The following is an 11,999-nucleotide window of genomic DNA, read 5'->3' on the forward strand; positions in this document are numbered from 1 at the left end:
CAAGAGGCGGGTGGACAAACAAAAACACACAAATTCTGACAAACTCCAAGCATTTATTATGCAAGAATGGGCTGCCATCAGTCAGGATGTGGCCCAGAAGTTAATTGACAGCATGCCAGGGCAGATTGCAGAGGTCTTGAAAAAGAAGGGTCAACACTGCAAATATTGACTCTTTGCATCAACTTGATGTAATTGTCAATAAAAGCCTTTGACACTTATGAAACACTTGTAATTATACTTCAGTATTCCATAGTAACATCTGACAAAAATATCACAATGAGGCAGCAAACTTAGTGGAAATTAATATTTGTGTGATTCTCAAAACTTTTGGCCACGACTGTACATGAATGTATAGTTAAAGTGACTATGCATATATGATAAACAGAGAGTAGCAGCAGCGTAAAAGAGGGGTTAGAGGGGGTTGGGGTGGGGCACACAATGCAAATAGTCCGGGTAGCCATTTGATTACCTGTTCAGGACTCTTTTGGCTTGGGGGTAAAAACTGAAGCCTTTTTGTCCTAGACTTGGCACTCCGGTACCGCTTACAATGCGATAGTAGAAAGAACAGTCTATGACTGGGGTGGCTGGGGTCTTTGAAAATTTTTAGGGCCTTCCTCGGACAGCGCCTGGTGTAGAGGTCCTGGAAGGCAGGCAGCTGAGCCCCAGTGATGTACTGAGCCGTACGCACTACCCCCTGTAGTGCCTTGCGGTCGGAGGACGAGCAATTGCCATACCAGGCAGTGATGCAACCAGTCAGGATGCTCTCGATGTTGCAGCTGTAGAACTTTTTGAGGATCTCAGGACCCATGCCAAATCTTTTTAGTTTCCTGAGGGGGAATAGGCTTTGTCGTGCCCTCTTCACGACTGTCTAGGTGTGTTTGGACCATTATAGTTTGTTGTTGATACAAAGGAACTTGAAGCTCTCAACCTGCTCAACAGCCCCATCGATGAGAATGAGGGCATGCTCGGTCCTCCATTTCCTGTAGTCCACAATCATCTCCTTTGTCTTAGTTACGTTGAGGGATAGGCTGTCATTCTGGCACCACCCGGACAGGTCTCTGACCTCCTCCTTATAGGCTGTCTCGTCATTGTCGGTGATCAGGCCTACCACTGTTGTGTCGTCTGCAAACTTAATGATGGTGTTGGAGTCGTGCCAGGCCATGCAGTCGTGGGTGAACAGGGAGTACAGGAGGGAATTGAGCATACACCCCTGGGGAGCTCCAGTGTTGAGGATCAGCATGGCAGATGTGTTACCTACCCTCACCACCTGGGGTCGGCCCGTCAGGAAGTCCAGGATCCAGTTGCAGAGGGAGATGTTTAGTCCTAGGATCCTTAGCTTAGTAATGCGCTTTGAGGACACTATGGTGTTGAACTCTGAGCTGTAGTCAATGAATAGCATTCTCACATAAGTGTTCCTTTTGTCCAGGTGGAAAAAGGCAGTGTGGAGTGCAATAGAGATTGCATCATCTGTTGATCTATTTGGGCGGTATGCAAATTGGAGTGGGTCTAGGGTTTCTGGGATAATGGTGTTGATGTGAGCCATTACCAACCTTTCAAAGCACTTCATGGCTATGGATGTGAGTGCTATATATATATATGGAGGCCTACAAACCTCTGTCAGAAGGAATGGGCCAAAATTACCCAACTTATTGTGGGTAGCTTGTGGAAGGCTACCCGAAACGTTTGACCCAAGTTAAACAATTTAAAGGCAATGCTACCAAATACTAATTGAGTGTATGTAAACTTCTGACCCACTGGGAATGTGATGAAAGAAATAAAAGCTTAAATAAATCACTCTCTACTATTATTCTGACATTTCACATTCTTAAAATAAAGTGGTGATCCCAACTGACAGGGAATTTTTATTAGGATTAAGTGTCAGGAACTGTGAAAAACTGAGTTTAAATGCATTTGGCTTAGGTGTATGTAAACTTCAGACTTCAACTGTATGTCAATATTTTCCATGACGTTCTAGTAGATAGACCATATGGTTCAAGAGAAAATAGCCTAATTAATGAACAAAAACAACCAATCAACAACGGCATTATTTTCAATTAACTCTTCAACACTTCCAGTTATTGACTTTTCTTCACAACTGCCACCAGTTTGACCACAAAACATTGATAACAAATACATATTGTTTTAGTCAAATAAATAAAAGTGCCTAAAAAGGATATTATGCTGAAATGCTCACATTAAACACCAATGGTATTCATTAACTTTGTGGTTTATATTTAAGATAATGCTTTAAAACTTTGTCATACCATTTGTTTATTTTTAAATCATCTTATTTAATGGTGTGATATAATTGACACGTGATAAGGTCACACAGAGGGCCAGAGATAATTACAGACACCTGTGATTATCTAAAATACCCAAAAGGGCCACGACATGTCGTGTGAGATTACTTCAAATCCTTGAAAGATAGATTGAATTCTGGTAGTTTACTGGTAAACTTTAAAAGTTTCCAGTAATATACTCTCCTTTTCCAACCATAATTACTGCAGTAAGCTGTTGTCTAAATCCCCAACATCACAGGCGTGTGTACTTCCAGTCACACACACACACACACGCACACACCAACACACACACCAACACACACACACACACACACACACACACACACACACACACACACACACACACACACACACACACACACACACACACACAGCTGTACAAATCCAGAGTAGGGGTCATCTGAAATACACTAGACCTGTGCTGCAGATCACAGTTAACAACTCCGGGAGAGAGATGTAGTGAGTGGGGAAGAGAGATGTGGCTCTACATTGCCATCTGCTTAGAGAGGGCAGGATGACTTATATAACAGAATTTGAGAGAGACAGAGAAAGAGAGAGACACAGAGATATCCTGTGTAGCTCAGTTGGTACAGCATGGTGCTTGCAATGCCAGGGTTGTGGGTTTGATTCTCACAGGAGACCAATACAAAAATGTATGCACTCACTACTTACTGTAAGTCACTCTGGATAAAAGCTTCTACTAAATGACTAAAATGTAGAGAGAGCAAGGCACAGAGAGAGAGAGAGAGAGATGTCGTGTATGTGAGTATCTTCAAATGCTTGCCAAGTGTATTTCTAAATACATTCCAATATTCAACAATTTGCCTTTTAAAATAAAAAATATTTGAATACTTACTTCCAAATGTCTTTGAAAGTAATTTAAATACCTTAAATAGTAAGTCATATTTGAACCCAGGTTTAGTTTAGTGTAGTGTAGCTTAGTGTGAGAATCAGTACCGCCACTGGTCTGATTCCCAGGAAGTTGAGGTCAGTGTTCTCTCCGAACAGGTATCCCTCGGGGTGGGTGGAGTCAAACTTCTCCCCGCCCATGATGAAGTGGTTGGCAAAGTAGCTTCCTGTGGGAACAAGAAGAGGAAGTGAGCAAACCTGATCCCAATACAGACACTACAGCCCAAATAGGTTTCTCCCCTTTTACTTGAACAGAGGACAGTTAAAGGAGTTCACCGAGCTAGGACAAGGTTTTCCAACCCTGGTTCTAATCTTAGCCAATAGGGGGAGAAACAGATAGGGAATAGGTAGAGTAGACATTGCCTCTAAGCACTGATTTTATATCAGAAATGTCTTTAACCCCCTATTTTCTAAATTACGGTTTGTGGTAATGTAACTGATCCTAGATCTGTGGTTACACAGTAAAGTAATGTCTGGTAAACAGCAGACTCGGGTTGGCTGGTCTGAATCAACGTAGCTGTTCTGGCTGTTTCCACCCCACACGCAGTGCTTGTAAAAGCACTTTGTGTTTTTCAACTCAGAAATTGGGGCAGCAGGGTAGCCTAGTGGTTAGAGTGTTGGACTAGTAATTGAAAGGTTGCAAGTTCAAACCCCCGAGCTAACAAGGTACAAATCTGTCGTTCTGCCCCAGAAGTTAACCCACTGTTCCTAGGCCATCATTGAAAATAAGAATTTGTTCTTAACTGACTTGCTTAGTTAACTAAAGGTACAGTTTAAATAAATAGATGATTCTGATCAGGAACAAAACACCTTTGTTGTGACACTGCCTGGTAGAGAAATAATTAGAATGTATGTTTTGAAAGGGTCATAGAAACGCAGACAGCCAGACCCCATTCAAATTATAATCAGCTGTAGGGATTGTAAGCCTATCAACTGCCCTTGAATGCCCACTGTGTGTATTTCTGCACAGACACACACACGAAGCTGAAGCTGAGCAATCCAAGTAAGAGATCCCAGGCCAGGCCATTGCTACTCAATAACGGTGATGGAAGTGGTTCAGTAAACAACGCTCAAGTGATGAGCCACCTTGCCTCACACCTTAAGGCTTGTGTTAGCTCCCTAGACTAATTCATACGCTTTAGCTCAGCATGCTAACACAGTCTTATACCACATTCTTAAAAAAAAAAAAAAAACAATTCTCTCTTCTTAACTCAATGACTGATATCTGTCATGACTGGATAAGTGAACGCAGGGGCGCAACTTTCACTGGGAACGAGGGGACACGTCCCCCCCAAATTCTAAAATAGCATTTTTGCCCCCCCCCCCGGTTTTATCATTGGAATGTGATACAAAACGAGGCACTGGTGTGCTTTAGGACCATGTTGATGCCTCCAAGCGGTCGTGTAAACTGTTTTGGAGTGGTTATCCAGCTAGATTTTAAAAAAATATTATAAAAATGATGTCCCCCCCCCCCCACTTCTAAAACCAAATTTGCACCGCTGGGTGAAAGTATGCCTATGGGAATCCAAACTGAATGCAGATCATTTGGGAGGATGGGTATTAGCAATAAAGATGTTTATTTACTTAATTTCATTGTCCTCCAAGTGTTGCTGAATAGCCTCTCTTCTTCAGTTTGCGCTTAAATTTATGCACCTTGGTTGTAGAGCGAGGTAGCGGCAGGGATCCTTCCCTTTGCAGAAACAAGGTTTGAGTCTGGAATGGTACCCTATACCCATGGTGAACGATGGGCCCTGGTCAGAAGTAGCACAGTTAAGAAGGGTGCCATTTTTGGACATAACCAGAGACAAAGGGAGACATAATCTAAGGACCTGCAGCCAGACATACTCCTCCACATAATCTAAGGACCTGCAGCCAGAGATTCAGATGCAGTAGAATGGCAGACAGGGAGTCTGGTTACACTGGCCGTCTCTGTGTCCTTGGATATCAACCCTCCTCCACACACACACATCCGTTACCACTCATGTTGTATCTTATACCTAGCATAAGGGCAGGGTTCGATTTACAGGGCCATAAATAAACAGAATTTAAAATCGGTTATTTGAAAAATGTAAGTGGACACTTTAATATCAAATATTGTATGGGTAACAATTAAGTGACTTACTGTGATTGGTCTCAACTAAAATGGTCAAAAACAAACAAAAATAGCTTCTTAGCAAGAGCAATTTCTCAAGCAAGAATTTGGGGACTGGTCTGAGAGGGGAAAACTGAAAATGAGATATTATTGGCAGAGAGGTTTGGAACTCTCTTTCTTATTGGTCTATTGGTGAATTTAACACATGGTGATTATAAGCATGGAAGGCCAAAACTCCATCCCACCAAAAAAGGTTGAAATGTCAGGCGGTATTTTCAAACAGCTCTAACACAAAAAAAGGCATATCCTCATGTTCACAATTTCACAGTATTATTCCTACCTCATTATGGAAATATATATAAAAAACACGGGGAAAAAATCATGTTTTTGACTGCAAAGGGCCTTTAAAATATAATTCTATTCAACATTCTGGCTTGTACAGCTCATAACAGGAAACTATCCTGATAAACTCATTTATGCCTGACATAGAATTCAATGTGGCGTTTCCAGGCTAGGTTCGCTCCTATTCATGAGTGTGCTGTCGCCAATGAGGCACAGGCACCACTTACCAGATTTCGGTGGATAGCGGTACACCGAGTTGGACGGTATATCGACCTCTTCCACTCCTGCATTTTGTCTGCTGGTCAAAGCTCCCATTTCCACAGAATATAAAAGCTCAAATTAACGTACATACCAAGAAAACATTCGCTATTCTCAAAAATCTCTATTGTCTTTAACTTAAACCAGTTCCTGCTGCCGTTTCCATTGTTATTCTTGGTTTATGTCCTTGGTTCCCTGCCGTTAGCAGCCGTAGCCTAGTTGTTGTGCTCGTTCTGGGGATTAGTTGTTGTTATTGCTTTATCCAAAGCCCCGTGGAACTGTCACTGTTTGTTTAGAGGCAGAAAAGCAACAACTGCGTCCCTTTAACAGCAAAGCTATGTATCCTTTCACTTAGAGACGCATTCTCCTCTTCACTGCAGCGCTTTTCGGGGGCCGCTTTGAGGAGGAAAACGAGGTATCTCCCTATGTAGCGCAGTATAACGGTCCACTCGACATCTTTTCTGTTTGTTCTCTCCCGTTTGTAAGGCCGTGCGGGGATGCTGATGGCTATCTTTGCTTGGACTCTCCGTGCTCCAATTGTCAAAGAACGAATCTAATGGTGGCTACCCATGACGTCAGGCACAAATCCGGACTATGGGTTTTGCGCAGTACAATATCAGCAGGCAGGCAGCTCCCGGTTCGCTATAACGTGACCTTCCCCAAATGTGGGAACGAATCACTGCAATGCTGCAGCAGATGATGGCTTAATAATGCAATGTAGAGTGACTGTTACAACGACATGCAGAGCTGCGTAATTATATATATAAAATGAAATGTGTCTTTGAAATTTGGACAGAAATAGACAATCAATTTAGGCTACACGCATCATTATTGATAGGCAATTTGGCAAGTATAGGCTTGTATCTGAACTGAACAGTGATAAAATAATATGAGAAACTGATAACATGCCACGTAGGCTAGATAGCTACAGCGTTGCAGCCTATAATGTACAAACGGTATGCTTTTGTATAACCTAATGTAGCAGGCGTAAAATACACTTGAACAATGTTGCTATTTCCACCTTGACATGATCAGTGAGCGTTAACTGTTGTACTACTCCAGTCCTCTATGGGGCACTGTAGAGCACCGGGAGGAGTTCTGAACCCGCCCACACAGAACAAGGAAGCTCTGGCGCCGCCATTTCACGTGCAAGGAGTTGAGAGAACGTGTGTGAGGTAGGCCTGGAAATCAGCAAAACAACATCGCATTTTACCAAAAATAACTATTTTAATCGGAAAACAAGTCTTGAATAGTTTGTTTTCGATTTGTAATCGTCTGGCTGTTTCATATTGAGGAGTAAAGATGAGCTACGGAAGGCCCCCGCCCGATGTCGAGGGTATGACCTCGCTCAAAGTGGACAATCTCACCTACCGAACTTCTCCTGAGACACTACGACGAGTTTTCGAGAAGTACGGCCGGGTGGGAGACGTGTACATCCCCCGCGATCGGTACACCAAGGAGAGCCGCGGGTTCGCTTTCGTGCGGTTCCACGATAACCGCGACGCTGAAGACGCGATGGACGCCATGGACGGGGCCTTGCTTGACGGGCGGGAACTGCGAGTCCAGATGGCGCGCTATGGCCGTCCACCAGACTCTCACTTCGGGCGCCGAGGCGGCGGTGGACCTCCAAGGAGGCACGGAGGCTATGGTCGCAGGAGCAGGAGGTAAGTTATTGGTTCAGTTTGAAAAAAACATCGTAACTTGCAATTGTTGAAAACTACAGCAACGATGACGTAACTGGCCTTACCTTATTAAAATATTAACCCTCGTGAATAACATCTTCATGAATCATTATACGATATTTTAAGTAATTTTCCTTAAAAAATAATGCTAATTAAGTGCCGTAAAACTTAAATTAGTGGCCCATGCGTGTGTATTTGCTTAAATCACTAAACACATCAGTGTTATTAGAGATGGTATTTATTTGAGCCAGGTGTCTTATTTCCTTAATGCACACGGGTTTTTCTCTTTTGCATGGGTTAATTGTTTAATTACAGCATTCACTTCCAGCATTTTTATACATTTTGTAATCTCCTGCACTTAAACTTAACACAGTATGTAAATGTATTTTGAGTTACGTAACGGTAGCCTCCAATGTGAAAAAAAAAAAAAAAATCCTGACTGCAATTTCGGCTGTTCTTACTTTCGCCACTAGAGGGCGATCGGCCCTGTTGGTGCTTGTTATTTAGCTACCAGTTCTCTGCTGTTAGCAGCCAATGGCTAGCAGTTTCTTACTGGCAATTTAAAATAGGATGATTGCAATTTGAGTCATTACCAAATTATTTCATTGAGCATTAAACTTCGTAAGCAATACAAGTTTTTTTTTTTTTTGCTGAAATGTCAAATCAAATGTATTTATAAAGCCCTTCCTAAAACCACAAACTGCAAACAAATGTAGGTGTAGAAGCACGGTGTGCCGCTTGTGTGCGGTTACCAGGGTATTGGCTGCTAACAGCTGAGCACGGCTTTTTAACTGTAGTTGGGCAGTATGTTAAAGTAACTTTCCTGTGTTGAAGTTGTGTGGGTGTACCCCAACCGAATAGTGTGGGCATATACCGCTGTTAAAAAAATGCAAGTAGACGGCTGATTGGTAAACTAATCCTCAGGATGACATCATCCTCTGGGGAAATTGCCATCTCAAACGAGATAAAATTTTGAGGTGGGGTTTTAGATTTTTTTTTTTATGAGTTGGCCACAAATAAAACTATAGGATGAGTCCACTTTGTTTGGGTAGGAGTTTTTTGAAATTGCAATTTTTTTCACTGGGCTACTACTTTAAACCTAAGCTAACTGGTTGGCAAGTTAAGCATTTGCATGGGTTTTTGTCTGGCGAAGTAGTTTGTTTACTTTTTGTAGAGAACTAGGTACCATGTTTTCAGTTGAGTTTGTGAGTTGCAAATCTCCAATTAGTCTAGCAAAAGGACAGGGACTTGTTTAACCCGCGTTGCTGTTAATTTCTCTGGGTAAAGATTTCTCCATGTTTCTCCTCTTCCCCCTCAGTCGTTCCGCCAGCCCCCGTCGACGCAGACGCAGTCGTTCCCGGAGCCGTTCCCGTGGCCGTGACTACAGCCGCTCCCGGTCTCGTTCCTACTCTAGGTCCCGTTCCAAGTCCCGCACCCCCCGCAAGAGCAAGTCCCCATCTCGATCGAGGTCCCGCGGTGCTTCCAGGTCCCGCTCCCGCAGCCCGGCTTCCAACAAAGGCTCCAAATCCAGGTCGCGGTCCAAGAGCAGGCCCAAGTCCCCCGAGGACAACGGAACCGACTCTTAGTAACAACAGCTCCAACCCGGAGCCATTAAAACGGTACACAGGGAAGGGGAGAAGGGGTGTGACCATCACATATATGCAAGGATAGTTTGGTTCGTGTAGGAGAGACTACAGGGTAGGTTTAAATTCAAATGCAGTTGGACAGTGTTCTGCAGCCTTGACAGTCTGATATTGAGTGTGACACTTTAGTCTTATTTAGTCACCAGCGTTGCAGCGTACCAGTCAAGACTGCAGAATCCTGACCCTGGGTTTTGTTGCAGGGGAAACTACTGTAAACTAGGTTTTAGAACCAGTTCAGAAAGTAGTGCACATCAAGTAAAATGCAGTTGCAGGGTACAAAAGTCAAGTCAGGAAATAAATCTGGATATCTGTACACTTGAATGCATTTATTTAAGTGTGTGGGTGTCTACCAATGTTTTACATCCAACCAAACTGACACATCAGCCAACATTAGGATTTTATCTACATGGAAGGTCAGAAGTAAAGTAAGCTAAAATTCTTTACAATATTTTCAAAATGGGCCTATTATTTTTGAGATGCTATATTTATGGCGGGGTGCTAAAATCAAACATTCGTTTACCTAAATGTGGAATTCTCTCCTCCAAGCTGCGGTCCTCTTGTCAAACAGAGAGGTGGGGGTGTGGCTGAGATGGCAGTGTGAGAGCAGTTAGTGTGGTGTGACGCGACCCGCCCATGTGACCTGCCTGTTGCTGAGTTGGTGGGTGCGATGGCGGTTGCTATGGAGCAGGTCGTCAATGGCGACGCGTGGTCCGTGCTGTCAGTTGGTGAGGTGTGAGGTGGTGGTGAGGTACGGAACTTTCACAGGACCACAGACAGAATTCTGCTGGCTGTACCGCTGTGTCTGTGGTCTCACTGGTGAAGGAGGGAGGACCCCAAGGTTTGTTGTCCAATAAATGCCTGAGTAAAAATAAGCAAACAATTGTGATATTGAGAGGTAGCTTTGGGTGGGGGGCCCTTGGAGTGTGAAGACGACTGACGCTGTTAAGAACTTATTTCCTGCCCACAAGGGAAAGGATCAGTTCTGTACCAGTAACATGGACAGTTGACATGTTAAATCGCCATTTAAAAACAAACCGACAAGTCCACGATGGAATGGTCAATCTGTACATTTGACTTTAGATTGACACAACTAGACAATCAAACTGTTCTCAAACTAGCAGCGTATCATTTGACCGCCACCAACACCGCTTGTCTTTTCTTTCCAGGTGAGATATGATGGAGACTTCTTCGCTGCGGACGCCAACCAGATCATAAGTCTGCCAGTGGACACCCCTCTATGCCCCACAGAATACTGACCAAAAGGTTATTGTGACTTGGTCTAAAATGATTTATTTGGTTTCAGTTGCCCAGAAAGACTCTACTATATAATTACCAAGGCGATGTAACTCCCATGACTAGAGTAGAGGACACGTTTAAAGGTTTTGTAAGGTGAATACTGGATTTTGTCTTATTGTTAGTGCTGGTTTGTTGCATTTTGATTTGATCTTGTTAATAAAACATTTTATGGTGAAGTAGCTACAGCTTTTCTCTGTATTTAGTAGTCTTTTATTCTCTACAGACAGATTCTGGTTTTTGAGTTAACTTTGTTTGTTTTGTTTTTTTGCAGAGTTGATTTTAGCAAAGGGAGAGTGAATAGCCCCTAAATATTTTCCATTATTTTCTAAGCAAAAGCAGTAACATGTAGAGGGAAGTGAGAAGGAACAATAATAAGCCAATATTGTATCAAATGTCAGGTGTTATGTAATTGGTTAACCTGCCTAGCAGTTTTTGTTTTTGCCTAACGTATGTATACTAGATCTTTTTTTTCTTGCCGTTTCTCTGTTCTACGTTTGCTTTCCTGTGAATTCTAACCCTCCTCTCTTGTTATCTTTTGTGCATTAGGCGCAGTTGTGTAGCAGTTGAGTATTGCTGGTTAGCTGTTAAGGTGCGATGCAGTGCTGATGGTGAGGTGGCAGTGCAGTGGCTGGCGGGGGTGTTGCGGTACCCTGTGAGTGCCCGGTGCAGTTGTCGCCTGGCGCTCGTCTTGGTGCTACTGCTGCCGTTTGCCTTGTTCTGGTTTGTAAGAGTCAATTACAGCTGTGGTGGTAGATCTGATCACGCCATCTCTCCCCCTGTGTTGTTCTCATGTGGTCTCTTCCCATTCCTGATGTGCAAATACACTCCTTTTTCCCATTCTCTCTCTCCCAACCCTAGCCTGGTGGAACCAGCCTGATCCCCGCGTTTAACGTTTGTTCGATCAAGCTTGTTCCACCAGCCTATCCCAAACCCCCCTCCAACTGTGGTTTAGTCCCTCTGTTGTGAGCTGGTTGTACATTGTTGATGGAAAAGGCTTGATAGGGGAGGGTTTGATGAAGGGCATTCCACTAGCTTAACAAATGAATCTGTGGATTTTGTGTACCCTCGCAAGATTTCTTGTAACTGCTTTAGGTGAATGCTAATAAACATTTGTGGTTAATTTGATTCACTATTTTGTTACAAGATCTGCCCTAACAGTCCTTGAGCCTGTCGGTAATGGCTCCTTCACACCGCTAGCCAATACCCATTAAGTGATTTTCAAACTAGATTCCTCATGAGTTGTTACAGCATACTACAATTTTAGCAATTCTACACCTCTGAAAATGAAAAAAACATGTTTGTAATATTATTTAGTCAATGATTGTATTGCTACACCTTGAATGAAGCTGATGGCCATATTTACCAAGTATGTGTCTGCTTTAATATGGGCATCAGCTCTCCTCTTTGCTCATCTTCCATTAAACACAAAGTCTATAGGTCTACAGACCTTATGTACCCAAAAGACAATGTGAGACCC

The 11,999-nt window shown here is 43.1% G+C and overlaps 2 protein-coding genes across 14 annotated transcripts in view; one reads left to right on the forward strand and one right to left on the reverse strand.

The window, feature by feature from the left end:
* LOC135523415 (E3 ubiquitin ligase RNF157-like) overlaps positions 1-6,919 on the reverse strand; it is a 38,305-nt gene extending 31,386 nt beyond the window's left edge. For all 7 annotated transcript variants that reach the window (XM_064950067.1, XM_064950071.1, XM_064950066.1 and 4 more), the window contains exons 1-2: positions 5,871-6,919; positions 3,258-3,376 (exon numbers count right to left, since the gene is read on the reverse strand). In XM_064950067.1, the coding sequence (XP_064806139.1) occupies positions 3,258-3,376; positions 5,871-5,958 (207 nt within the window). In that variant the 5' untranslated portion in view covers positions 5,959-6,919. The remainder of the gene's footprint in view (positions 1-3,257; positions 3,377-5,870) is intronic.
* Positions 6,920-7,034: 115 nt separating this feature from the next.
* Positions 7,035-11,642, forward strand: LOC135523416 (serine/arginine-rich splicing factor 2-like). 7 transcript variants are annotated; one of them, XR_010452829.1, is made up of 4 exons: positions 7,035-7,565; positions 8,902-10,064; positions 10,393-10,489; positions 11,069-11,642. XR_010452829.1 is itself a non-coding variant. In XM_064950075.1 (3 exons), exons 1-2 carry the CDS (start codon positions 7,204-7,206, stop codon positions 9,167-9,169), a joined length of 630 nt encoding a protein of 209 aa, XP_064806147.1. In that variant the 5' UTR covers positions 7,035-7,203; the 3' UTR covers positions 9,170-9,202; positions 9,773-11,642. The 7 variants fall into 7 exon arrangements, 3 of the variants coding, with proteins under 3 accessions (XP_064806147.1, XP_064806148.1, XP_064806146.1); XR_010452828.1 differs by having other exon boundaries at positions 8,902-10,489; XR_010452826.1 differs by having other exon boundaries at positions 10,393-11,642.
* Positions 11,643-11,999: the final 357 nt, after the last annotated feature.

This window comes from Oncorhynchus masou, chromosome 31, assembly GCF_036934945.1.
Source record: "Oncorhynchus masou masou isolate Uvic2021 chromosome 31, UVic_Omas_1.1, whole genome shotgun sequence".
Taxonomy (NCBI): domain Eukaryota; kingdom Metazoa; phylum Chordata; class Actinopteri; order Salmoniformes; family Salmonidae; genus Oncorhynchus; species Oncorhynchus masou.

What these genes read in the sequence shown, in the direction of transcription:
- LOC135523416 (XM_064950074.1), top strand. Translation starts at nt 7,204, where the DNA reads ATGAGCTACGGAAGGCCCCCGCCCGATGTCGAGGGTATGACCTCGCTC. An exon ending in TATGGTCGCAGGAGCAGGAG is followed by an intron (nt 7,566 to 8,901) that starts GTAAGTTATTGG and finishes CTTCCCCCTCAG; the next exon opens with TCGTTCCGCCAGCCCCCGTC.